The 26,052-nt window shown below is 42.6% G+C and overlaps 2 protein-coding genes and 1 long non-coding RNA gene across 16 annotated transcripts in view; 1 reads left to right on the top strand and 2 right to left on the bottom strand.

Moving 5' to 3' along the window:
- LOC146432440 (uncharacterized) overlaps positions 1-15,256 on the bottom strand; it is a 39,455-nt gene extending 24,199 nt beyond the window's left edge. The window contains exons 1-2 of one of the 3 annotated variants that reach the window (XM_085072101.1): positions 1,160-5,163; positions 540-878 (exon numbers count right to left, since the gene is read on the bottom strand). In XM_085072101.1, coding sequence (XP_084928227.1) covers positions 540-878; positions 1,160-1,175 — 355 coding nt within the window. In that variant the 5' untranslated portion in view covers positions 1,176-5,163. Of the gene's footprint in view, positions 1-204; positions 879-1,159; positions 5,164-14,331 lie in introns of those variants that run through there. The other 2 variants (XR_014854601.1, XM_085072100.1) reach the window with 2 other exon arrangements.
- LOC146432439 (uncharacterized) lies at positions 655-25,493 on the top strand. 7 transcript variants are annotated; one of them, XR_014854603.1, is made up of 6 exons: positions 757-820; positions 15,254-15,508; positions 16,424-16,723; positions 17,439-22,686; positions 23,948-24,166; positions 25,200-25,493. It is a non-coding gene; the product is annotated as an uncharacterized LOC146432439 (long non-coding RNA). The 7 variants fall into 7 exon arrangements; XR_014854607.1 differs by having other exon boundaries at positions 16,424-17,549; positions 22,615-22,686; XR_014854606.1 differs by having other exon boundaries at positions 16,424-22,449; positions 22,615-22,686.
- LOC146432438 (uncharacterized) overlaps positions 21,585-26,052 on the bottom strand; it is a 38,018-nt gene continuing 33,550 nt past the window's right edge. For all 6 annotated transcript variants that reach the window (XM_085072091.1, XM_085072093.1, XM_085072092.1 and 3 more), the window contains one exon: positions 21,585-22,349. The gene's annotated coding sequence lies outside the window, so the exon portion shown is untranslated. The remainder of the gene's footprint in view (positions 22,350-26,052) is intronic.

Raw genomic sequence — 26,052 nt, 5'->3', positions numbered from 1 at the left:
ACTGAACAGAGCTCTGCTGCTCACAGATCTGGTCCAAAAGATTGAAACTAGTGATTCTTAGTTGAAGGTGTCGGGGCTAGGAGGGTGTCTCGGTTTGGGAGACAAAGGTGTTCAGGAGGAAACGCTCAGGGATGAGTGCCTCCTCCCAAGGGTAAAGGGCTTCCCCTCTTTCCTCCGCCAATGAAACAAATTAACAAAAGCAAATGAAAGTGGAAAAAGGAACTGAACTATTTATTAACACAAAATGAAACTGGGAAAACAAAGAGATAAAAAAGGGAAAGGGGTGCCTGCAAGAAGCCAACACCACAGTGGGCGGAGCTGGTGGATTCTGGTGACTCCTCCCCTTCCCTCACGGGCGTGGCGTTCCTCGGAGCTCGGACCGGCCGGGGCACCCAGCTGGCCCGCCGGGCCGGAGAGAAGGGAAGGAGGGTAGGGAGGCCAGGGGGAGGGAGAGGAAAACAAACAAAACCTTTTTCAAAGCTAGCACGGGGCGGAGAACCGTCCCCTCACGAAGTCCCGGCTGAGAGCCGTCAACTCACACAAAGTCCCGCATAGAGCCGCGTACCTGCCGTCTCTCCGAGAGGCGCTGACCCCTTGGGCGTTGGACTGAACCGCTTTTATCGCTGGCTTGCCCGTGCCGGTTCGGTTGAACGGACCCGGCTCCAGCCCCCCCGCCTCGGGCCCGCCGGCCGTCGGAATGACCCCAGGTGCGGCCAGGCTGAAGTGACCGTTGGGTTGGCCAACGGTTAACTGCCCCCGGCGCTGCCCTCCCCCCGGATGCATCTTAAAGGTACAGCAGCTGTGGGCATTAAGCAGGCAGGTAAAGGAATAAAGTGGTTTTATAATGTCATCCCAGGATAGAGGCTCTTCTGAAGAGTCTGCAAAAAGTGCAAGAGAAAAGTAAACCTTTTGTCAGCAGGCTTGCATTTGCTGTCACTTAGTCCTCACACCCCCCCCGCCCGCCGTTGGCAGTATTTTTATGAACCCACAAGTGGACAAAGAAGAAAAACACTTGGCCCAAAATATTATTTGCAGAAGGCTCAGTTTTGCCCTCAGGGATGATGTTCTTTACACCAGCCATGCTGATCTGTGGGTGGCAGTGGGTTGGTTCATCTGAGAAGTAGCTTTTGAAGGAAATCTCGCTGTTGTCCTCACTCACCCAAATCTGCTTGCATGGCAGCATGGTCTTAGCAGTGCAAACTGGATTGCTCTGCCCAAAAGCACTTCAGGAGTGCAACAAATGGACTGTGACTGCTAGTGGGAGTGTTCAGTCCACATAGCCAGATAGTCTGAAACCACCAAAATCACTGTAATAGAGACACAAGGATGGCCACACCATGTATTTCACAGCACAATCTGCTTCTTTGCAAGACTTTACCTGTCATTCCAAAAGAGCCACTGGCACCCTTCTTCACTTGGCTCCTGAGACAAAGGTTGTGGAGGTGCAGAGCCATTGTATCCCTGCTCAGTTTGGGGGTTAACTCCTTTCATTGGGCTGCTCTGCACATCTGCCATCCCAAGCAGATTAGAGGAGGAAGGCATGTTGGGAGACAGTCCACTTCTAATAGCTTCCAGAGGTCCTGTTTCCAACTTGGTCAAGGCACTGCTGAGTCATTCATTTTCATGTAGAATGAGTTATGGCTGTGTTTAGAACTTCCTTATTACCCTTCAGTAATCCAGAACTCAGTCTTGCTTTTTTAATGTTGCTCTTCTAAAAGGCAGATTTATATGTAAAACACTTTACACTTTGGTTTCCTCTTAAATAATAGCTAACGTTGTTCTTATGAGTGCTTTATGACATTAGCTAACTAGTCCTGACAACACCCGGGTTTTACATATGCACAGCAGAAAGCTTGGATGAGCTTCTTAGGTCTGCTGTTTTCAATTCTCATGATTTTATTGTGAGTCTAGGATGGGCTTTTTCCTCAAGCCTCAGCTTCTGGAAGCACACAATCACATGACTTTTTAACCTTTTTTTTTTAAACAATAAATTCCTAATTCTTCCAGTTGCAGGGGAAAACCTGAAAATGTGATCCAAATGCATTGCAAGGCTCAGAAACCAGATGCCGAATGAGAAGCCAAACCATGTTGCCATTTTTAAATATCCAAAGCTTTAGGGTAGTCCAAGTATGCTCTGCATCTTCACCCATGTTTTCTGAGTGTGGAAGGGCTCAACAGAAAATAAAGTTTCACATTTCATGGACACAAAGGCAAGGGGGGCAAAGTTGTCAGGGATGATAATATTTTCCATCTCTCTTCTCTTCCTTACTTGTTTCGGATGCTCATCCTGCACATGCTTTGCTTTCCACATTGTGAGTAGTCACCTTCCTCACAGTGGTAAAGAAAAGCACACAAATAAATCTTTGCTGGAACAGAGCGGATTTTAAATCAAATCAAAATTTTACATACGTTACATACAAGTAATGTCAAGGTTTTAAAGTCTTCCATCTGTTATTATATGCTTGTAGAATGCACATTGCATCAGGCTGGGGAGATGTAGTTCATGGCCCTCAAGGCTACTGCAACACAACAACCATTACTGCTGCTGATGCTTCTACTGCTACTACTAATAAAATAGAATTGAAATAGACTTTTTGATTGTGTTTATCTGCTTAGAAAGTTGCAAGAAAGCCTGCAGTAAGCTTTTTTCTTGCTGTGGCACTGCAAACCAGCTTTTTCTTACATTATAAAAGGAGCTGGACAACAAAAAATGAATGAGATACTGATTTTATTACATAGATTTTGTGTTTCTTTTACTTCATTATTGGTTTTATACTGAACCATTTAATTTCTCCCATTATTTCCTGCTGACACAGTTGCAGATTAGAGACCATAGCTGGCTGATTTTGGGGCAGCAATTTCAATTTCTCTCACTGGTTTTTAGTCCTGTAATAGTTGCTGCTGTGCATGGGAATCTAATGCTATTTTAATTACTCCATGCATGTATTTCTTCTTTTTCTATTAGAAAATCTCCATTAGACTTGGAGGCCAGGGCTTTCCCAAAGAAAATATTTCCTAGCCTGGTAATGTTAATGATGCAAGATAGTCTTGATATTTTTTATAAAGCATCCTTTTCTTCATTTTCTCCCGTGGCTTCCAGACGAATATTTCTGTGACTCCCCAAACAAATCCCTTGTTTTTCCAAGTTGGACAGTTGCCTCCCTCTCACTTCTGCTCAGCTGAACAGTATCTTCTTATCCTTTAAGCCTTTTAATCATGCTTGCTGCTTTTTTAAACCATTGTCTCTGTTTGCCCGCGTTTACATGCTGATCAGAAAAAACATTTTGCATGTAGAATCAAAAGAACCAGTGGTTTCCATCCTGTGGTGCACAGTTAATATGTTAGCACACCTTCACATGCCAGACTGCCAGCCAAAGCCACAAAAGAGCTCCCCATGCCAGCCACACGGAGCTCTGCCACCATCGCTCTGTTGAAAGAGCTGATGGGAGGGTCAATTTCTTGCTTCAAGTGTTGACCACAAACTCATTTCGACAGGTTTTGTCTAGGAATCTAAGAATTCCTGTACTGCAGTCTTCCTAGGACCAGTTCTCTGCCCCCTTGCCTTAGAATAACTCTGCATAAGTAAGGTTGCTTTGATTTTGCAAATCTCTACTTTTTTCTAGTTTGGAGTGTTCAAAGCCAGACAACCCTAGTTTATATTTACTCTTGTCAAAGGCAGTCCATTCTACAGTCTCAGCAGAACCAAATCAAGACAGAATGCCATTCACTTAAGAGTTGGAGTTGATGATCTGTGTGGGTCCTTTCCAAATCAGAATATTCTGTGACTCTATATTGAAATTTTACATTGAGGAAAGTGACCAAGACTCCAGTTGAATTTGCTAATATTGAACAAGTGAAATACTATCAAGTACAGGACAACTACAAACAGGTCCTTCCCAGCAAAAAGCCGACCTCCCTGCTAGACCTTTTCCTCTGACTTCCAACTCTAGGAGCTCCCCTTCGAAGAGGGAGAGAGCTGCTGTTGAGCTGAGCTGCTTGCCGGTGGTATGACAAGGTTCCTTGGCAGTGCTTTATAATGTCAGCCTCCAAGTAGGAAGCAGGCTAACATGTTTCTTGGACAATACAACGCAAGGAGGGAGGGATTTATATAGTGATTGTATAACTGTGTTAAGAGTATGAGATGGATGGGCAGTCTAGCAAAGGAGATGGTGTATATATGCAAGTCAACAACTAACTCAGTAGAATCATAGAAAATAGCCTGCTGAACTCAGGAATGGGAAAGATACACATACAGTACTGATTCAGCTGGCTGTGTTCCTCTGTGTTGTTACTTGATTGATTTACCATGTAGTTTTTGTTTGGTTTCCCCTCTCCAGTCCTTTAGAGGGTGATTCCTTGATTGATGATTGAACACACCCTTACAATATAGCAACTGAAGATAGTGGATTGAAAGATTTGTCTTGCTGATTCTGCAACAAATGCATCAAGTACCTAATGTGCTTTCAATAACTTCCTGCATCCAGCTGAGCTAGTTGGTCAAAGGCATCTTCAAAAAAAAAAACCTCTGTCATACCTGGGCACGATTTGATCCCCACTTTCATTCCCTGCTATTTACCTCAGAAGCAGTTTGTTTCCACTTACAGCTTTGGTCCTCTACCAGCTACTGAAGCTGCTTAAATAAGCTGCATGTATTTGGACGTTGACCTGTGTTTTACTTGTTTGTTTAGTGAAACTGCCACTTAACTGACCCAGCAGAGTCAGGAGTTATAAACCAACTTTGACTGCAGAGTGTGTGTTTGGTTCAGCTTTCACCTTGACACAAAACCTTTGCATTCTGGAGGAGCAGAGACACTCTCTGGAGTATCTTGGCACAGTGCACATCAAATTCTCTACAGTAAAGAACAACTACTAAAGGCAGCAAAAAGTCCTGTGGCATGCAGGGGTGTTTCGTTGCTGTTTGGGAGGGTATTTTTTTATTTTAAGGTGTATGATTAACTTACAATCTCTTTATGCTAATGTACTTCAGTGTTAGGCCGCTTCATACCTTTATGATATATAAAGCTGCTGTGAACAGATTGGCCTATGATCTCATTTATGTCACTGCAAATCCAAAGTGACTCACTTGAAAACAAAACTTACAATAACTCTCCATTAATGTTCCTAATAAATAATTTGTCCTATGGTAGGTTTCCATTCCTTACACACAAAAGTACAAGTCTTTTGGGGTTTTTTGAGGCAAAATTATTTGTTAAGGCTGTAAATATTTAAATTAACCTAAATATTGTAGAATATAAATTTTGTTCTATTGAATATTTTAGTCTGAACAGACTAGGCTTTTATTGAAAATGCAATATTAAGCTCTTAATATCTAGTTTAAACTATTAAAAGAAGTCCAACTAAAACTGACCAAGAAAATAGTTATGGTATTAATTCTGTGGTCTGTTGCAAGTAAGTGGAAAGTGTAACTGCCTGGTTAATATCAATGCCAGGAAATGACTACGATCAATTGTACAAAGTTAGCAATGCCTTTCAGAAACAAGTCTTTCAGGAACTTGTGGAGGCTTCTTATGACTTGGAACAGCTTTCAGCGAGGACATGTCTGCCTGGACAAATTGACAAATCTTTAAAACTATATGTTTGCACCAGTAAATTAATTCAGATATATTTTTCCTAAAGAGCTTCCTTGCAGGGGAGCTATTATACATGCTCTAGCCTGAAACCTGAGCTGGCCAGAGAATGGAAATTGTGTTTCACAGACAATTTTGAGATTTTGAAATTTGTTTTCATTCCAATTCAAAACAAAACCTCAAAATGTTGAAATTCTCGACAAAGGAAAATTCCACCAAAAAAATAGTTTAGGCTTATTTAGATCATTATAGCTTTTTAATCTGCATATATGATATAAAATAAAATCTATAAATGCTTTATTTTAAAATCTGTTGGCACTTTCTTTTCAGAAAAATAGTTGGGAAAATTGATAGTTTCACAAGCATTTTGATTGTGACAGAATGACATTTTTGTAGGAAAGCTGTTCCATTAGATAATTCTCCATCTGAAGTCCATTACGGTTCCTCTTGCCACATTGTTCAGACCTTTTACTGTAATGCAAAAACTACAGATAGTCTAGTGCCAGAACCATGGTCTGTAATGCTCCTGCTTGCGGGCTTCTTGTTGCACATTTGTGCTGTGGCAGGACCTAGAAGGTCCACGTGGGTGTCTCTTTCTCCTTGGCAAGGTATGAGTAGGAAGGAATGAGCACTTTTTCTGAAGAGAGCTGTCAAGATGTGAGAGAACGAGCTTGCAGTTGCTCTTGCTGCTGTCAGGCCCCAAACACAATAAATCCTCTCCCTGGCAGGAGAACCAGCAAACATACAAGCCCTGGGCATGAACACTGGCTCCTTCCACTGAAAGCAAATGACCTAAACAAGGAAATGTGCCTCTTCTCTGTCACTAACAGAGCAAAGTCCAAGTGAACAGACTCTAGGATACTTCAACAAATACCAGCATCAACAGCCTGCATTACACAGATCAGAAGAGACAGTGGTGGCATGCAATGCCTCTAGTGAATTTTGGAAGACTTGTGCAGTTCCAGGGTTATCGGAACAGAAGGGAGTCTCATTTTTCACCCATGTAAAACTATGACCTATTTGACACCAGGACCAGATGGAGGATGCCTCACTAACTGAAGACTACCCAAAGAGGGGCTTTAGGTAATACAGTAAGTGTTGGCCATACTGCATTGCATCAGTACAGTGGCACAAGAGAGAGAAGCAATGAGGGTTGCACTGTATTCAGAGCAAAGCCAGTAAGAGGCAATGCTCTCCTGTACCAGCTGCCCTTTCAGCCCTCCTTAGGGACCCAGGCAAACTGGATGAAGCTAAATGACTACATGTGCTGCTGCCTCTTTGCCTCTGATAAGGAAAACATATTTGGTGGAGGTTGCTAGCAATGACAGTGGCAGGTGAAGAGGCCATTGGATGACAAACCTGTTCACACAGGTCTAGTGAGATCCTTGCCCTGCATGCTGTGCCCAACAAGAAGGAAAAGTGTTTGGGTCCCTATTTTATGGACACAAAAACAGCGTATTGTCCACAAGTGGGGTATTTGGACTTGGGAGTGTAATTCTGGAATGTTTTTCTCCTTGGGATATTTCTGAACTGCAGTCACTAGAAAGTGTCATGTAGGAGCCACCCTCATTTGTTGAAAACTTGGTAGAATGTCTGTACAATATTATGGTCATCAAACTATGTCTAAACCTAATTGGTTGCATGTGGGATTAATTGCTTTAATATAAAGAACTGAATGCACTGAAGACCTGCCAGGGTTGTGGAGAAGATCAAAGAAGGTCAGATAAAAGGCCAAATGTAGCTTTAGTGAGAGCAATTGTAAATTGCAATTCCTTCAGTGGAAGGGCCCTTGCCTGCTCCGGGTGGGGCTGTGATCCTTAGGATATAGGCCTAGACAGAGCCTGCCCTTGACAGCTATGTCCGTCCTCTCAAGGCAGCATTATGGTCCAGACAGCTGCATGGTTTCATCTTCATCTGGGGCCAATAATTCAGTGTGATGAACTCAAAATGCTTCTGTCCTCTGGGAAGTAAAAATCTCTCTTGAGAAATCTGTAAATTAAATGTCTTAAACTATTGTCAGAGACTCCATAAAAGCGTCAGGAAAGAGGCATCAACCTTCCTGGTAACACTGCTATCCTCCCCTCTCCCAAAAGACCATAACCACTGCAAAGCTGTTACCATCACGTTGTGCCCACACACAACAGCCCCACTCAAAGGCCAGGAATTCGCTGCATTGTAAAGAAGAACCATTGCAGGTCAATACCAAGAACCCGGGATGCAGAGCTTTCAGTGCCTTGCTCAGGACCTCACTTATCTTCAGAGCTCACTATCATGGAGCTGCAGGGCACAGCTCCACCCTGATGTTCTGTCAGGTCCAGATCGATTTGGGGAACAGACTCACCAGAGTATGGATAGAATATTTGCATTAAGGTGAGATAAATTTCTGGACAGAAAAATGCCATTAACTTGTTTTTCCATCAGATCTCTGTATCAGCTGTTGTTTGTTAGTTTAGTGCCATCTCAAAGCATGTAAACAGCCCTGCTTACTGTTCAGAAGCAGTGAGTATCACTGAGTCTGGCACAAGGATGATTTTGGTGTTTTGTGGAGATCTTCAGCAAACATCATGTAGCAGAGCAAAACCTCAGCCCCTGCTGCAGGCACAACCGAGAGGCTGCCCCTTCTGCAGGGCTGCACATTATCTGGCCAAGGGCTTATACAAGATCCAAAAAGCTTTTTCAGGGCTCAGTCTGTGCGATGAGAGATGCAAGACAGAACTTACCAGACAGTATAAGATGTTGCCATTAGGCACACACAAGGCAAAGGATCAGCTCCAACACTTGAGCTTCATTTAAATTTTTGTGGCCATTGCAACAATGGTCAGGAAGAGAAAGGTAGTGCACCTCTGAGCAACAGAGCTATGCTGGCAAGAAGCCTGGTGTAAATAGCCATGTCTCCTTTGTGTTGTGCACCCCTCTAGCAGACAGGGGATGATCACACAGGAGCCCTCACCAACATGAACCTGTCCTTTTCAGATTGGCATCTTCAAGCTTCCAGAGTGTCCCTAACCAAGACAAGGCAAGGAAGAGGGCCCACACTGAAAACTGGAGTGGCACTGGGCACCATCATGAGGAAACTTGCCTGCATCTCTGCTTCTTGCCAGCAGTCCCCTGTGAGGCAGCAAAGGCGCAAGGACAAGGTGCAAAAGCAGAATCTTGCCAGGCACCAGATTTGATCTGCACCAGATTTCCAAATATCTTTGGGGCTGCTCCCATCTGTACAAATGGCTCTGTGTCTGGCCCTGGACCTCCCTGATGGGATCTGGATGAATTATCCTATTCTATTATTTGCACAAAGAACTCTTGAGGTACACCTAAACACAAGCCCTGTAATTATGGTGCATGTGTTGGCAAATTAGAACAAACTGACCAAAGGTATTAGATGAGGCTGTATTGCAGGCTTGCTTTCTGCTGCTGCCTGGTGAGAGAGGGCACTGACACAAAGTGAAAATCTTGGCAGCATGTGAGGAGGGTGGCTGGCTGGTGCAGTGTCTATATCCCTACCCAAAGCCCCTCAAGGTTGTGGGAGATAAAAGTTAGATGGACTAGAGTCATTTAAGCACAAGCACACCTGACTGAAATAATGAGCACATTTTAAAGCCTTTTATTTCCTTAAATAACAGTGTGTATTTAGGCACCTCTAAAAGGGCTATGCCTACTTGGCATTCACCAGCTTGCCATGGCTCATTAAGAGCCTGCCTGGACTCATGGCAGAGGCCAGGACTGGTGTTGAGCACTCCAGAAATTCCTCTCTAGCTCCAATTCTGTTTGTTTTATTATCTTTGCATAGCAAGTCATCTAGAAGTCACTTTCTGAAGAGCCCCATACTAAAAACCACCAAACACTCCATAGCGCAAAGTGGTGATTCAAACTGGTGTTATTTTTCCTGATGATGCTTGAGGAAGTCAAGGCACTGTGGCTGGAGTGTCCCTGTGACCTGTGTTTGTGACTTTGGATGGCTTTGACCTTCTCAGCACAGGGCAGATATGGCAGTGCCTCCAAAGGGCTGAGAGAGAAGTCCATTATGAACAGAATCCATGGATCCATCATTCCTTTTTTTAATTAGGATTCTATTAATTAGTACTAATTTAGGGAATGAATGCCATGATTAGCTTGATTAGGACTAGCATGAATGGGAGGCTGTGGGATATTGAGGAGTCTGCTCTGGTTTAAGTAAGGAGCTGCTGTTCTGCAGGGATGGGAGATGCAGCTCAGGACTGGCATGGGGCTGACCAGGAAGAGTGGGCAGGCTGCTGCTGTCTGTGCAAATGCAGACACACTCATCAGATCTCCAAAGGCAGTGTGCTTTGGGCTGCCAATCCTTTGCTGCAAACAGGGAGGTCATGATGGACTGATGTTTGTGTAGAGCCTATTGCGGCTGGCAGAAATCTGCTGGAGAAGAGGAGGCTCTTGCTCACTCTGGTAGGAGTAGGGGAGCCTGAGCCGCTATCATGAGGCTTTTGACTGTGGTGTCCCCTTGCAAATGAGCAGTGTGCAAGACAGGCACTTTCAGAGACTGTAATGGCATCTGCAGTGTCCCAGTGATGTTCATCCTTCCCAACTTCTACCTGCTGCCATCAAACCCCTGTATCCAGCCTGTCTGTGCCCTTGACCCAACCCACCAGAGTCCTCCCCAACTCCCAGGGGAGAAATTTGAGTACAGTAAGCAATTTTATAATGGCCTCTTTCAATTTTCATGCTGCCTGATTAGAAAGGAGAGTAAAATCTCTACACGGAAACTTGGACAAATGCTGTCCAAAATACGACCATGGAAACCTGCCCATGTGCCGGGGTGCTTTGTGCAACAAGCAAGGGAGCTGAGCACTGACATGGCATCCTGGTATTGCTGCTCATGGAGTGGCTCAGCCCTCTCCAAGAGCTACAGCTCCTCCACCACTGAGTCAAGTCAGCCTGCATTGAGCAATTTTTACTGCTTTCATCACAAAATATTACTGCAACTAAGAGCTTTTCAGCTGATGCTGCACATATCTCGTGGACTGCAGCAAAGTCCTGTTAAATTAAGAAATTGTGAGCTCAAAAGTGGTCCAGAAGAAGCAGCAATTAGGTATCTATTGTCTGATTGCTGCTTTATTTGCAGCAAGCATGGCTCCTTGACATAAGGCCTATGGAATCTGCCCATTAATAGCAGTTTTAAATGATCAAGAGGTTACAGCAGTAAGGAATGTCAGTAAAAAATGTCTCTGTGGAATTTAAACAACCAGTATTTTAGGCAAGGCTTGGTGGGTTACTGTCCCTGCACAAACAACTAGAATGTGAGAGTCTGGGCTGAGAAATACTTAAAGTGTTTGGAAAAACTTGTTTTGTGCAGCTTGAGAGTGTCCCTGGAGGCTGTGGCCCGATGCCATGACTCCTGGTAAAGGCTGGGCTGCAGTAACAATGAAGCTTTTATGGGGAAGCTGGAGAACAATCAGAAACTTTTTGGTCCCAAGGGATTATGGGGAGGGGAGTTCCTGGGTTCAAGATGTCTGGCACATTATGAACATTTCCACCAGGATTTGGGGATGTTCTATGGCACGCAAGGTATGCAAATTGCTAAATGTGTTTTCAGTTTTGCTGTGTTGTGCTGTCTTTCTTGGGTGATTATTTTGTCGTCAGTGTAGCCAGAAGACAAGATGGGTTTGTAGCACAAGAGGAGTGTATTTGTCTCACAAGCACTGAGACAGAGCTTGTCTCCTGTCCTGTGCATGACCTATGCATGCTCCTGTCTGAGCGGCTGCAGGCTATTCCTTGATTAAACTTTCTCTGGGACAAAGTGTGCTGAACAGAATAGCATCTTTGATGGACCTCCTTTGAAGGACTTGCCAAAGTGATCAGAAGAGTGCACACAGAAACTCATTCCTTATTGCTATGGCTTATCATTTGCATGCTACAGCAGATGTCACCAAAAGGCCTAGCAAATCACTGAAGTATCCACTCCATCAGTGCTACACCAGCAACTCAGATTTTCTTCACACTGGTGGTAATTAATTTAGGGCTTTTTTACAGAAAAGAAGGCATTTCCTGTTAGGTATAAACTTTCATTACTAATGGTGCTAGCTGCTAGAAAAAACAGGGCAAGATGGACCCTAAAGACAAAGGAGAAGACAAAGAGCTGTTTCGAGCTGCCACTATACATCCATTCCAGCATCTGGTTTGGAAACATTAAACTGACACAATGCCCACAGAAATCTGTGAAATTATTTCAGTAGATTTCAATAGACCTTGGAAGGGAGCATCCAGAGGCTGAGGAACAGGTAACCCAGCTTGCAGGAGCAATTAGCTCCCGAAGAGCTTACAGGGAGGGGGATGGCCATGCCCTGTGCCCTGCACACACATGCCAGGACAGTACAGGCCTGGGAAAACCCTTGTTTGCCTGGGCAAGGGCAATGAGTCTGGGAGTGGAGAGCTTGAAGTAAATCTTTTTTTTAGATTACAAATGTAGATACCAGGCTGTGACTGCCTAAAGATTGTAGGATTCAATGTTTTTTAATACTGCTCTCTTTCCTTTCTCAGGACTCTCAAGGAAGTGAACCAGTGAAAAACAGGCTGGCTTGCTGATTGGGTTCCCCTGCCAGGGTCCCCTTATCCCCATTTTGTGCATCTTTCCCCATCATTTGCTGAGGTTTAACCTCAGCCCTGTTTCCACTTTGGAAATACTGAATGGCCCTTAACAACAGGAGCACAAACAAAACCCTATAAAGGCAGGATTTGTGATTTACATGGGGTTAATTACCACATCAAGCATGTTTATTCACTTCTCTAATAAATCCTTAAGACAGGAACAAGTACTAGCTTGACCAGATTCATCTGCACATATATTTTTCTTGTTTCTTTTCTTCTATATTTTTGCAAATCTGTATGGGCAGGATAGAAAGAGGCAAGGGATGTCCATTATTTAGGCAATAACTCATGAGCTGTGTGCTTTTCTGCCTGAAATGGCATTTACTTCATATCTGGCACCAAACTGACTTTATCAATACTTTGGTTGCCTTTTCCTCTTTGTCTTGAAATAAGTAGATCATAAATGCGTATTAACTACTGCTGTGTGATCTATTACTCTGACATCCACTTGCCACAGGAGGAATGTGAGGTCTATGTCTGTTTCTACTAAACTAATAAGACCTGATCATTATATTCATGGGATTAAAAATCTGCAGCGGCAGATGCTGGTGTAAGTCCAGGACCTGTGGTGTGAAGCTGTGCTTCTGTGAGGGTCCTACAAAGTTCGTCATTTACTGACATATTACTGATGACAATAAGTTGGAGATTCCCACCATCAAATTGAATTAATAGCTTGGTTTCATCAGTCTGGTTTAGTGATGTAGAAAGGTGACTAGTGTCCTCTGGTTTTAGATGATAGATCACTTGAATATCTCTGTGGGAACCAATATTATTAAACACTGCCTTTGATTCAATTGCTTTCTGATGGCAGGTGGCAAATAGGTTTTCCTGAGCTGTTGATTCAGCATAGCTTCAGCCACTTTTTAGGTTTTCAGTGACCACATGTGTAAAATTGACTGCAGTGTCCCTGATTTCCTAGGAAAGTATTTGCAATGGCTCAGCACTGTTCTGGATGGGGGCCCCCTGCCCTTCCTTAAGAATTTGTGTCAGACAGAACATTTTGTTGCAGAAGACTTTGTCACCTTCGAAGGAAGCTCTTTGTCTTAATGCTTAAAGGTAATGTGAGAAAAGGCAAGCTCTTTACTTTAGAACACATATTGTGCCATTGATGTACACAGTACAGTAAGTATAAAAAACAAAGAATCCACTGTGGTATTTACCCTCACTACAAATGCATTAGCAAAATAGGATTATTTGCAATCCAATAAAATAGTACTGCTTTTAGGCAGAAATCCTGGGTGTTCAGTGAAGTGTGCTCCTCAACTTTTTTTACCATTTATCGACACCAACACATTCCTCCCTAATTTTTTTTTATGCCTTCCATTAATAGTTAAGAAAAACCTCGTGAAAACAAACACTCTATTCCTGATTGTTTATTCACCAGTCTCTTAGGAACCATAATTACGTCTCCCAGGAATTGTGTTTTATCATACTGTATATCTTAAGGAGCCACTTTAGGTAAAATAACAAGGAGTGCCTTATGAAGGAAAATTGGATTCATTTTAAGACTTTTTTAACCCTCTGAAGAATGGCTCTTTGTTTACTTCTTTAGTGCATGTGGCAACTTGCCCAAGTAAATACTACGCTGCATAAATACCAGAGATTGGTATTTATGATATTACATAAACATACTCTGAATAATAAGTCATTGTAACAGTGAAGAAGAACACGAGCAATATACATTGCAGCCAATGCATTATTCCTCATCACAGTATAAAGTGTCACTGAACCGATGTAGTACAAAATGACACTGAGAATGGAGAGGAAAAGACCTATAGTACTGTTTAACACATTTGAATTTACTAAACAAAACAGAAAACACCAATACCAGGAATATAATGAGGGTAAGAAACACAGCAGGTGAGTCATCAATATGCAGGGGTGAAGAATCAGTGGTTAGGTATATTTTGGGGTTGATTGCTGAAAGGCTTATTACTCTTTAAGCTAAAGTACCTTCATACCGCTGTTACAAGGAGCTGAGTCCTCAGGGTTCATGCTCCTGATCCACTGTGATACAGGTCTGCTTATGGCAACAGGATGCTGATACCAGTTTTTCATTCACAGAGCCACCTTTCAAGTTACTGGAGTCTTAGTTTCTCCAACTATAGTTTTATTAAATATTTACCTGCACTTCAGCAAAATTCTGTACATGCAAGGATTTGTGTGAACAGAAGTGTCACTTGTGTCACACTTTGCATTACTTCCAAATGATCTGGCTCCTCTGCTGCATGGGGTTCAGACCTGTGAAATCAAAACCACAAAGGGAAGATGTGTATGCCAAACCTTCTCTTTTAAAGCCAGTGGGTATTAACAAACTGTATTTTTCAAATCCATGTTGAAGTCTGTCTCATCCAAACAGAAAAAAAACCCACAGAAAAATGCAAACAATCAAATTCTCAAAGGTCCACTGAACCCCTCCTTTCAAAAGGATGATAAAAATTGCCACCCATAATAGAATGCCAGCCTAAAAGCATGACTTTATAAAAAAATTTCCTCCTTCCCTGGAGGAGTCACAGCCCTTGAGAAACAACAGAGAGCTCCCAAAGGCAGAGCATATCAACAAAAGTGGTTGATCCTCCTTAAATGCAGAAGTTTGGGGGTGCACTATGCTGGATGCACCTCCTTCCCTGAGTGTGGGTTTGCAGATTGTGAAAGAGGGGTGGCTCCTTCGTTTGCTGTGGTTTGCTGTCAACAATAGGCATTTCCTAGGTGTGAATAAAGGAATGAATTAAGAAATACCCCTGCTTCCCATGCTCTCTTACCTGAGAAGATGTCATGGGATATTCCCAGTGGTTTAGCAAAGTTCATGGATTTATGGAACCCTCTGAATTAATACATGGTTAGCAGCTGTTTATTGTGGTTATCAAACTGAACCTTATTACTCTAATTTTTTTCCCTGGCTTTACTCCTTTAGTCAAATCCACTGGGCTTAAACAGAGCTGTGTTTTGATGTTGTTCTGGGTGCCACATGCTATTCCATCTTGTACACAAGGCCTTACTAGATGAGTGGAACAGTCACTGACTTTTTTCGCCCTTGTGCTTCACAGATTTTTACAAAATAGGAGGCGACACAGATGATGGGTGAATAGAAGGCTGCTGGTCTGCAAGGAGCAATGTTTAGAGGATGTGTTCTGGGCTGGGACCCAAATGCATGGCAAAATTTACTGAGGCATTGCTAGCGAGCCAGAGACTGGATGGGATGGCCCCTGTGCCATTCTGGATGACAGAGGATTTATGCCTGGGCCACTTACAGACAGCTGCCTGAAGCACTAAAAGTCCAGGCAGAAAGCTACACCTTCAAGGTTTGTCTGTATCTCCTATTTTCCCAGAAAAAATATGGAGCAGTAATGTATACTAGCAAAGTTGAGAGAACAAAAAATATGATCAAATTTCAAATTTAATCACAGTTCAATTTTTTATTTTTGTATCAAATCAACAACACTGCCCAAAGCCTTCAGTTTCATGGTGTATGATGCTCTTCAAACATATACTGGGATATCATGCCAAGATATCCCCCCTTTGTTTGGATTTTGAAGCCATGTCTTAACTACCAGATATTTCAAAACACATATTTGAGACCTGTCCCAGGCAACTTTAATCTGAGTTCTTTCCTCATGATGTTTGGGGTCTTCTATTCTCAGTTCCTGGGAGCCTGGGAGATGAGATGGCAGACTGAGGTCAGCACAAAATCCTGATAATAAGCGAGCCTCATCCAAACCCCAGAGTACTCAATGGGAAGGCTTGGGTGAACAGCTGTCATTTTGACTCTGATCTGGAGATACTAGAAAATAACAAAGGGGGCAGAAAGAAACAGCTTGGTCAGCTTTGGGGGGGTTATTCCTCCTGTCTTTTAAAGGGAATAAATATATGGCTTTTGTTATGAATTTACCAAAGAAGTTGTTTGTGTTCCCAGTCAGCTGTGTCATAGCAATGTGTCTGTGTGATGAAAGCAGAGTTTAAAGGTTTAAAATTTCTTTTTCAGTATAGTTCATTACAAGGAACTGTGAGGCACCAGTCTTCTCTCTAACATGCTGGTCTGCTTGTCATAAAAACATTCATAATCTTTGCGTAAGCCTGAGGGACACACTAACAAAGAATGATAGCACTGCTTAAGTAGTTAGGTTGGTTATTCATTCATTAAATGTATGTAGATCTAAAGCAGTTTCCACACCTCTGTTTAGTTTTTAACTTTTATTCTGTTCTGTCTTGTTCTTTAGTTTTGCACAAAAGGATGCAGACACCATTTCACTGACAATTGCTTTGGAAACACATCCCTCTGTAGTACCTATTGAAGGAGAAAACAGGCATGAGTAAACTGCACACCCAGGATCTCAGCACTCATTACTCTGCCTGTAGAAATGCATAGGAAAAATACTGTTCCAGGCAAAATGTATATATGTGGGTCTAGTCCACAAGCAGAACTTACAATTAATTTTAGATTTTACCCTTTTCAGAAGTTCAGCTGTTTAAACAAGGCCATTATGTTTTGGCTCCTTGCCCTAGCTATTGCTGCACAAGTGAGTATCCATGTGATTGCACAATGGAGAGAGGAATGAGGCAAACTCAGCATATAATATTTGCTGAAATGGCTTAGGAGCGGATCTTATAACTTGACGATGGTATCAGGTCTCCTCAGTGGTCCAGCTTCCTTCTGCCACTCCCCATATATGCAAAAAAAGCAAATTCTGTCTCCCAATTTCACCCGTTGTTGCTCATACAACAATTGGCATTTTCCAGGCATGTTTTCTGTTATTTTACAAGGACCTTTTCTGTTATTTTAGTTTATTTTGAAAGCAAAAAGCTAATTAAATCTGCAAACCAGACATGGTCAAGTGTTAATTGAAGTTATCTGACAGGCAGAAGGTTGGCATCCAGTCACCAAAGCAAGAGACTTGTCTCTTTTCTTGGCCAGTTCAATATCAGATTTTGGGGGTCCTGAAATATATAACTGCTGTATAGAAGAAAATATGTCTCCCCTGTATCTCAGCTATCCTGAGGTGTAAGAATGGTTCATATTAAGGATTTTCTACTCCCCAGATAATGTTTGTTCAAAAAATATTTAAAGATTCTCACATCAAAGGGATGCATGGACCACATCCACAAATAGATTACATTGAGACAAGACACATAGTTGTGGATGTATTTAGACAGGGAAAAATGCAAAATTGTTAATTTAATTTTGTACAGTTCTGCATAGAGTTAAACCTATTAAAATTAAAAATTGCACTTTAGTGCTACAGTTCATTAAATAACCAGCAAGACACACTCTGTCAGCACTGCAGTATTACCTGAGGATCTGAGAACTACGCCAGACAGAAAGTGGTGGCTGCAGAGGAAGTGCTTGTAAGTCAGAGGACACTGAGGTTGGAAAGTGTGCCTGTATGACCATGGGCCCACATCAGATCTTTACCCAAATGTATGAAAATTCCATCCTTCCCTGCCGTCAGAGGGCAGGAGCACCACCATTCCTGCCACCCACTGCGTGAGAGTAAGGCAGGGACAGGGATGGGTCAACATTCAGGTTTTGTATTGGCATCACCCAGTTGTCACCTGCCCTATTCCAGCTGCAACAGGAACCACTGATCCACAAGCACTTCTATGCCCTGCATGCCCCTGATCTTGCTGATCTGCTGCATCTAGCAGTCCAGGGCACCTCATCCATTCTCATCCCACACAGTTCACTGAGAACACTTGGCCTTAGCTTTACACCTCTGTGGGCTCTTGGCTCCTTTTCTTTCAGCCAGATACCTGCTTGGACATAAGGGATCAAAGTCTCTCAGACTGCAGGTTAAAGAAAAATGCACAAGAAAAACTCACTGAGAAAAGGCAGAACGATGATTATGTTGTCTGTTATATTTATATATTTCACTTTTTCTGGTATTCCTTCTAATTGCTGGTCTGTTGTAGGATTGTGTTCTTGAATTTCTAAATAGAAATATACTGAAAAAATTACTATTTCACCCAATGCTGTGAAGTCTGTCCTTTCTTATGCAGATGTCTGTGAAATTACTTACATACATTTTAGCATAAGACCTTTAGGCTAAACATATATGAATATGTATTTTCCCACTCCACAGAAGCTTCTGTTTCTCTGCACCATGAAGGATTTGCCCCATCTCTACGATGCAGCTCACCTATCCCAACTTCAGTTCATGATAATCAATTTACTGCAGAGTATCTGAAGAAAAGCTTAGTACTAGTAAAAAAGGTACTCAGCTACTTGGTAGCTCTACAAGAGATGTGGTGCCAGAGATGTCTAATAGTGGCCACAGATAATGAATTTCATAATAAGCTGGGTAATTAACTACAGCAATATCCTGGATAGTTGATACAGTTGATATTGCTGAAAATACCAGAACCTCCAGCCTTTGGACAAGAGTAGTTAGATGCTTCATCATGCAATGCCACAAATATCAGTGCATTTAAGCATAACATACTTAGTGTACTTAGGTGTATTATTCACAGAATATTTTCTATAAAATCAGTAGTTTATTTTAGGAAAAAATCTCAGTGTTCTTGTCAGGTACCTCCAAGTGAATCACTAGTCATTCCTGCTCACTGACAAGGTCAACTGATTTTTTTTCCCTATCAGTGAATGCTTTAAATTCAACCTGTGATCTGAAGAAAACAGGCAGTGTATTCTCTTTTATTTTCATCAGTGTGCTACTAAAGATTCTGCAATTGGATATTATCTGACAAGATGACTAATTGCATTGCTGCGCAAGTGTAAATAGAATCCAGGTCCATCTCCCATCCCTGTATTTGTCTCTCCATGTCATGAAGATGTCGTTTGTTTGTAAAAAGTATCAAAAAAAAACCAAATCCTGAAACTGGATTTGTTCATCAAATTCCATTTTTTACCACTTCTGTAACTTTAACTACCTTTTTTTAAAAAAAGTGAGATCAGCCTCATTGATGATATTATATGAGTCGGACATGTCAGAGACAAGAAGGGTGATAGGTGTTCTCTTGCAACCACAGGCATCCAGCTAGGATTTTTTATGTACCATCAACAATGGAACATGCTCAGACTTGAAGGACTAGTGCTGACCTTCCCTTGCTAGCTGATAATTTGTACACTCCTTGTTTTGAGTGCTCCACCTTAAGGTTTCTCATGACTCACTTTCTCTCTGCAGTGAACAAATAAATGCTGAAGGACACTGTACACTTCCAAGTGTGTAACTTGTTCCTTCACACTCTCAAGTGCAGAAGCTCTTCAGGCAGCACTGCTATTTATTGTGGTGTGACCTCACAGAAACAGGACTTAGAGAGCTGAGAGGATGGTGGTGTTCTGGTTGTTTTAGGCTTCTCTTGACAAATGTCAACCCAATACTCTCACAGGTGCTATAAGGAAGGGATAAAATTCCTCTGATTTTTTGGAGACAGGGAAGTTGGACATTTATGGTTCACCCTCCAAACAGGCAACCCCAAATATTCAGACAGATTACCTTGACCAGAGCCCAAGGCTTACTGAAGCAGAGAAACCTGATTATATCTCATAGGGGTGCATAAACATATGACAATATAAAAGATATATGACATATATAATATCTACAATATAATGTACAATTTGTTATTGTATATTTGCAGTTCTACCTTAGCTAAGCATTATACATTAGGTGGGTATATATATATGTATATCCATCTATCCATATATGCATGTGCATGTATATGTGCGTGTGTGTTCACAAACACACCTTTTTTAAAACTATTTTTGTTCATTGTATATGGCTGAGAATTCTTAAAGTGACTCACTGAATGGGCACTGGCAGACATTTTTTGTATCTGAAGGGAACCATAAATTGAGGAAACCTATTTCTGCGTAGTTTAAACCAAAAGATGCTCATCTGCCAAGGATGCTGCTGGTAACTCTTATCCACTCTGCAGTGACTGGTCCATTTGCTGAGTGGGGGTTCTCATGCTGACATCCCCATGTCCCTTGCACTGCTTTTGGGAGAAATAAGCAGTAAGTAGTTGCAAATGCTTTGTTCATACAAAGAGTGTACAAGGGTGAATATTCATGAATAATGTTATGGAATATAGCAATAATAGAAAAGAATCAATATTGCTATTGAGACATAAAGCAGTTGACAAAAAAGGTAATGAGCTTGAGAAACTTTGTGAAGCAGAGATGAGAGGACATAGGTACAAGAGCATGCAAGGAAATTCCATCTTGACTTTGTCCTTCCCTTGTGTAGCTCTTCCCCAGGGAGCATTGCAGGGAAGCAGTGTGTGGGAATGACCTCCCTACTGAAGGCTTCCTCCAAAGAGAGAGCTTATGTGCCTGGAGCAGGGTTAGTTTGGCTGTGAGGTCAGAGATAGAGAGAAGGGAGAAACATCTTTTGGCTTATGTTCATCAGAGGTTGTGGGGCTGGAGCTTAATTGTAGGGGCTTGTGATATGCCCAAATGGGTGGGGAACACATCAAAATGTCATCACAAAGAAGGAGGGAGATGTGATCTGACATGCTAAGGGCACTGCTGCCTTCATGGTCCCTGGATGAGACACATTTAATGGGATGGAGCTTCACCACAGCAATCACAGGGGAGCAATGTGAGAAGTAGGGCACTACGGGTTGGTCCACTGTGAGGGAGTAACTTAAACTGGAGGGCTGTGATGCAGAGGATGTGGTTCTTTTAATTCCTTCCCCGTGTCCCATTGTTTTCTTTCCAGGCACACACAAAATCTTCCTCTGCCCCTCCCAACTCAGCTTTTCTCCTCTCTGTTGCAGAGCCAAGCTCACCCATACCCACACCCACTGCAGTAGAGTCTTTCCCATACTGAGTTAAATTTGCCTTTTTTTGGCTATTTCTCCCTATCTGGGACCCATATGTTGAGAAAACAATTGTAAGTGGGATTAGTTCATAACTTTGGCATGGGGCAGCAGGAGGCAGAGCCAGAAATGGGTTCTTTAGAAAAGGTTGTATTTCACAGCTGTGCCCATTAGTTGTGCTGGGTGGACTCACTTTCTTGAATTTGTAGTGTGTGATTGCAGCACAAAGCTGCACATTTGAGCCCAGGTTATGAGTCTCCTTATCAGACAGGAAGGTGCTAGAAAGGCCTGGGAGTCATGAGCACACAGTCAGATCTTGACTGGCATATAAAGGTCATGACATGTCCTGCCGTCAGCTTTTAGAGCCAAACTCTCCCTGGCTTCAGACGACGCTCCATGTGTGTGTAAGGAACTGTGGCAAGGTCAGGGCTACACTGCTTCACATCACCAAAATATGAATTCATAGGTTCATCCTATAGCAAGGGCTGTACAACAAAACTAAATGGAATAATATAAAAGCTGGGAACTGGAATGGACTGCAACATCACTGGAGGAAGTACACCAACAGCCTCACTGGAAAATGACACACAGATTAATGTAGTCAGATTAATCAGAAATTTTTTTAATCACAGACATGACCTTAGAGCTTTCCTTTGCATGCTGGAGATGCCCCCTTTGACACTGAGAGGTGCATTGCAGAGCTGTATCTTTTAATGGAAGTTCCCAGGCGACCTGCCAGTGCTCTGCAAACAGAAAATTTCATGGTCTTTCAGGTACAAACAGGCATGATTTGTGGTCCAGAGGAGGATGTGGTTCTTTCCATTCATTTTCCCTGTCCCCTTCTAAGCCTTCCAAAGGACACATGAGCATGGCCCAGAAATGTAACCATCCCAGGTCTGGTAAACAATATTTTACTTGAGTACCTTCATCAAAAATAAGTAAAATCTCCACAAGCACAAGCTATTAATCATTCCACAAAATAATTGTGTTAGCTTCACTGGTATAACTCAAGATGTTCAGCAACTGTAAGCTTTATTCTTATTCCTGCTACTGAATCTGTGGTCTTTGTTACCTACAATAATTTAAAACCCTGTAAATATTGAACAGTTTGTAAACTGAGGAAATTCGTCTCTCAAAATTGAAAATGTATTTTCCCATACTTATCTTGCACCAAAATAAACAGTGTTCAGTCTGGAAATGGACCCGGTTCTAAGTTCTTGTGCTATGATGAAAAAATACATTTCTCCAGACGAGTGCAGACAGTCCTGAACTTGCTTTGCTGGCGCTTTGTGATGTTTGGATGTGTTCCACAGACGTGTTCCACAGCACCACGCCCCAGGCTGGCCCCATGCTCACAGGAACACTAGGCAGCTGGAGAACAACATTGATCAGAAACTTCCTTGGGTCTGATAGTGATGAGCATGACTGCTCTGTGGTTTGGGGGTACATGTGACGATATGATCATGCTCAGGTGTGCAAAGCCAGCTGCCATCCATGTTGCGATATTAGAAAAATTAAAAATTAAAGCCACATCATGTTCAAAGTGTGCTGGAGTGGGTATGACAAATTGACAAATGCAGTGATTTATAATGAAGCAGTGATTTACAGCCTTGTTCTTTTGACTGTTTTCTGACAGCTCAGAGAGAATTTATGGCATTCGTATTGGGCCCACAGTTCATGGCAGTATTGCTCTGGGACTGTAAACAGGGTAAGTTTCATTGCTTTCTAGATTTTCTACCTGTAGTACTAATATAAACCCTCTGTGTACCAGGGAGGGAGAAAGGGAGATGTGGAAACTGCTGCATGCAAAATAATATTTATGAAATCTTGTGCTTAGTTATTTCACTACCTGCTTGGTAATATGGCTTTGTTTGCTTCCTCCATTCAAGGATCTTAAAATGCCTTATAGTTATTGGTTGAAGAGCAGTAATATTTTTATTAGTTCAACTGATAGGCAAACAAACTGATATTTAAATAAACAAACCTACATGGGGCAACAAAGATCTGTCTCCATTCTAAAATAATCTCCAACACAAGCAGCAATTTTCAATGCTAAATATGGGCTAAGTGCTGCTGTGAGTTCAGGTAACCAGTGCAATGTCCTTTGTTTCTCCAAGGGTACCAGGGAGGCAGCCAGTGTCCCATTGCTACTCCAGCAATGCAGGCTGAAGCACGGAGAGGTGGTTTGGCTCTCTAAAGGTTATGTGCCAGTTTTGATAGACTGAGAAAGTTTTGATCCAGGGCTCCCAGTTTTTACTAAGACATTTCCTCCTTGTGGCCAATATTGTCTCAGAAATAATTTTGATTGCTCTCCTATAAAGCCTTTTTCCGTCTTTGGGATATTAATGTTGGCATGTAGGTGTTTTCAATCTCCAGAAAATTTAAGTTGCTCTGAAAAGAGAATTAAGTAGGGAAGATTTGCTACAGCTTTAAAAATCCAGCACTTCAATACCCATCCTCTAAGAAATGCTTTGTGATCCAAAGTATTGTTTTCTGTCATTGCATTGGCAATTATTCCTTTGTCAAAGCCTTTCCATATTTCTTTTTAGGATATTACCACAGATATAATCATCAGTTAAAGCATCAAGTGAGATAAAACTTGCTTCTAAAATTGGGTTGGCTAGAAGGGACATCGAGTTTTTTATTTTGCATTTTTACTGGTATTTTTTAAGCATTAATGATTATCCAGGTTATTGGTTTTGCCTCCCTACCAATAATAAGGGCAAAATTTGGAACACAGTGGTCTGGAATAACAAGAATGGGATGTCTTGTTCCCCATATAGGATTCATTCTAAATTCTTGTTATTTCCAGGCAATGTCCTCATCTGGCTGTTTGCCCTGCTGTCTCCCTGGATATATGTTGTTAACCTAAAGATGATTTGAGATAGTTACAATGCGGCTCAAACTTTACTATCCTCAAGCTGAGTTAATGGAAGTATAAATGGCTCTTTTTCCAACTTTATTGACAGAAGCGCTGCTTGCTGTTACCACAGCTGATTGCATCCTTAAGCCAAAGCATTTCCAGAGTTTGGTGTCCTCCAATGTCTCCAGAGACATGGCTGTGATGGCCGAGGCCTGTTGGTACCAAGCTGATGAAAAACCATCAGTGAAATGAAAAGCACCATGAAAATGCACCAGGAGTCAGATGTGTCTCCATGGGCTCAACAAGAAACGTGAGTTCTGTGCAGGTGCATGTCTTGGCAACAGCCACACATCAGAGGTCTGGGGTCTGGGGCCCTCTTTCTAGCATGGCATGGGGTGCCCTCTAAATTCATGGGATGCTTGCAGTACCAGCCAAAGTGAGGCTTTTGAGTGGTAGATACATTTTAGAAATACGGGTTTCAAATTGTTAGTTATACCAAACTTATTACCCGTCATGGACAGTCCTAAAGGACAGGTAGACCCTTCTCTGTCACTGCCCTCTCTGAGTACACAAAACACTAACGTCGTAGGATCAAGCCTGGGTCACTCATGACACTGCCACTGTCACAGTGTCCCAAGTGGTGGAGCAGGGCTCCCCTGCCCAAACTTGCACTGTGGAGCAGGGAGAACCCTCATGTCATTTCAAAGAACATTTTTATTTTTAAGCAACCTGCTGTAGCAGGGGCTGTTACTTGCAAAACAAGCTTTTTCTGTTAGGGATTTTTTTTCCGTGGTAGGTTAGTTAAAGTAATTATGGATGTAGGTGTACAGCTAACTTCCGTATAAGAAAAGAACACATATAATCTGCTGCAGGCAGGAGGCTGCCCTGTCAGTGCTGCTACCCCGTGCAGCCAAGGCTGGATCACTTGCAGGCTGGCATGCCCCCACCCTCAGCCTCACAGTGGCAGAGTTGTCTGGGGTGCTTTGTGCCAACACCAACTCCCTTCAGCCACTGCCAAATCCCTTGCAGGGCCAGTGTTTTCCTGGTATCATGGCAAGAGCCCTTGAGGAGGTGGTCTTGCAGCTCCCAGCAAGCATCTCTGCCCAGCCAGGCATCACCTGTCCGCTGCCCTTGGCTGCTGGGCCGTTCCTGGCAGAGGTGACTCAGAGGCAGGGAACACTGCGAGGGCCCTGGCACAAGCCTGCCCTGAACCACTGCCTACAGACTCCTGCCTCTGCCCAGCTCGCCCTTCCTGCCGCCTTTCCCCCAGGGTCCTAACTCCCAACTTTGTTGCTCTATAAACATAATAACAATAATTATTCTCTTATTGGACACATAGCCATCTTCTTTGTTTGCAGGCTTAGATATATATCATTCACATCATGGAGTCTGATTCATGAGTCAGGATGATGGCAGCCCTCCAAAACCTCCTTGCCCACAGAGAGTGTGTTTGTGTGAGAGGGAGAGTTTCACTGTATGAAGAGTAAGAAACTGGAAGCCAAGTGAATTAAATACAAAGCAGATAATTATGTGTAATTCATTTGCTGACTAATGACTGCACCTTGGTATGGAGGTTCATGAATTCATTTGACTCTGCAAGGTTCTCAAAAACAATCTCCCTGCTACAAGATAAAAGTTGGCTGACTTCTTAACAGACCAGTGTTTACATTAGTGTTATTTTAAGATTTTTCCTTTTTGACTCATTTCGTGTTTTATACCATGGTCATTCACTTTTCCTGGGTTCATCTGGTGTCTCTTTGACAGTTTCATTTGCTCCGTGCTGGTCAAGGCTGGGTGTCATTTCAGACTGAAGACATCATTCTGCTCCTGAAAGCAATTAGACATGGTTCTTCTCTCCCGTCTGCTGCAGCCAAACCTTGCCAGGGAGACTGTGACTTTGGCAGGGGAGCAGCAGGTCAAAGTCCCCTTTTCCCCACTGCTGGGGTCCCCAAAATATTGGCACAATTTATAGTGTCACCCAGTTGACACTATGGCCTGATGCCATCAGCATCTTCCAGCTGAACACCAGCAGGCAGTAACAACCTCTCCCTGTTAACACCTGATTTCAGGTTCAAGTTCCAAAGACAAAGCCTTTACTGGGGTGAAAAAGCTTGTGCTAACCCAGTGAAACCAGAAACAGTGTCTCAGTGTTGATGTCATTCTCAAGAGCGCAGCCTGTGTGACACCACTCATGCCTGGCACTCACAGACC

This window comes from Lichenostomus cassidix, chromosome 11, assembly GCF_008360975.1.
Source record: "Lichenostomus cassidix isolate B80296 chromosome 11, HeHo_3.0, whole genome shotgun sequence".
Taxonomy (NCBI): Eukaryota; Metazoa; Chordata; class Aves; order Passeriformes; family Meliphagidae; genus Lichenostomus; species Lichenostomus cassidix.
The sequence above is the reverse complement of the archived record's forward strand: the minus strand, read 5'-3'. Positions and strand labels throughout refer to the sequence as shown.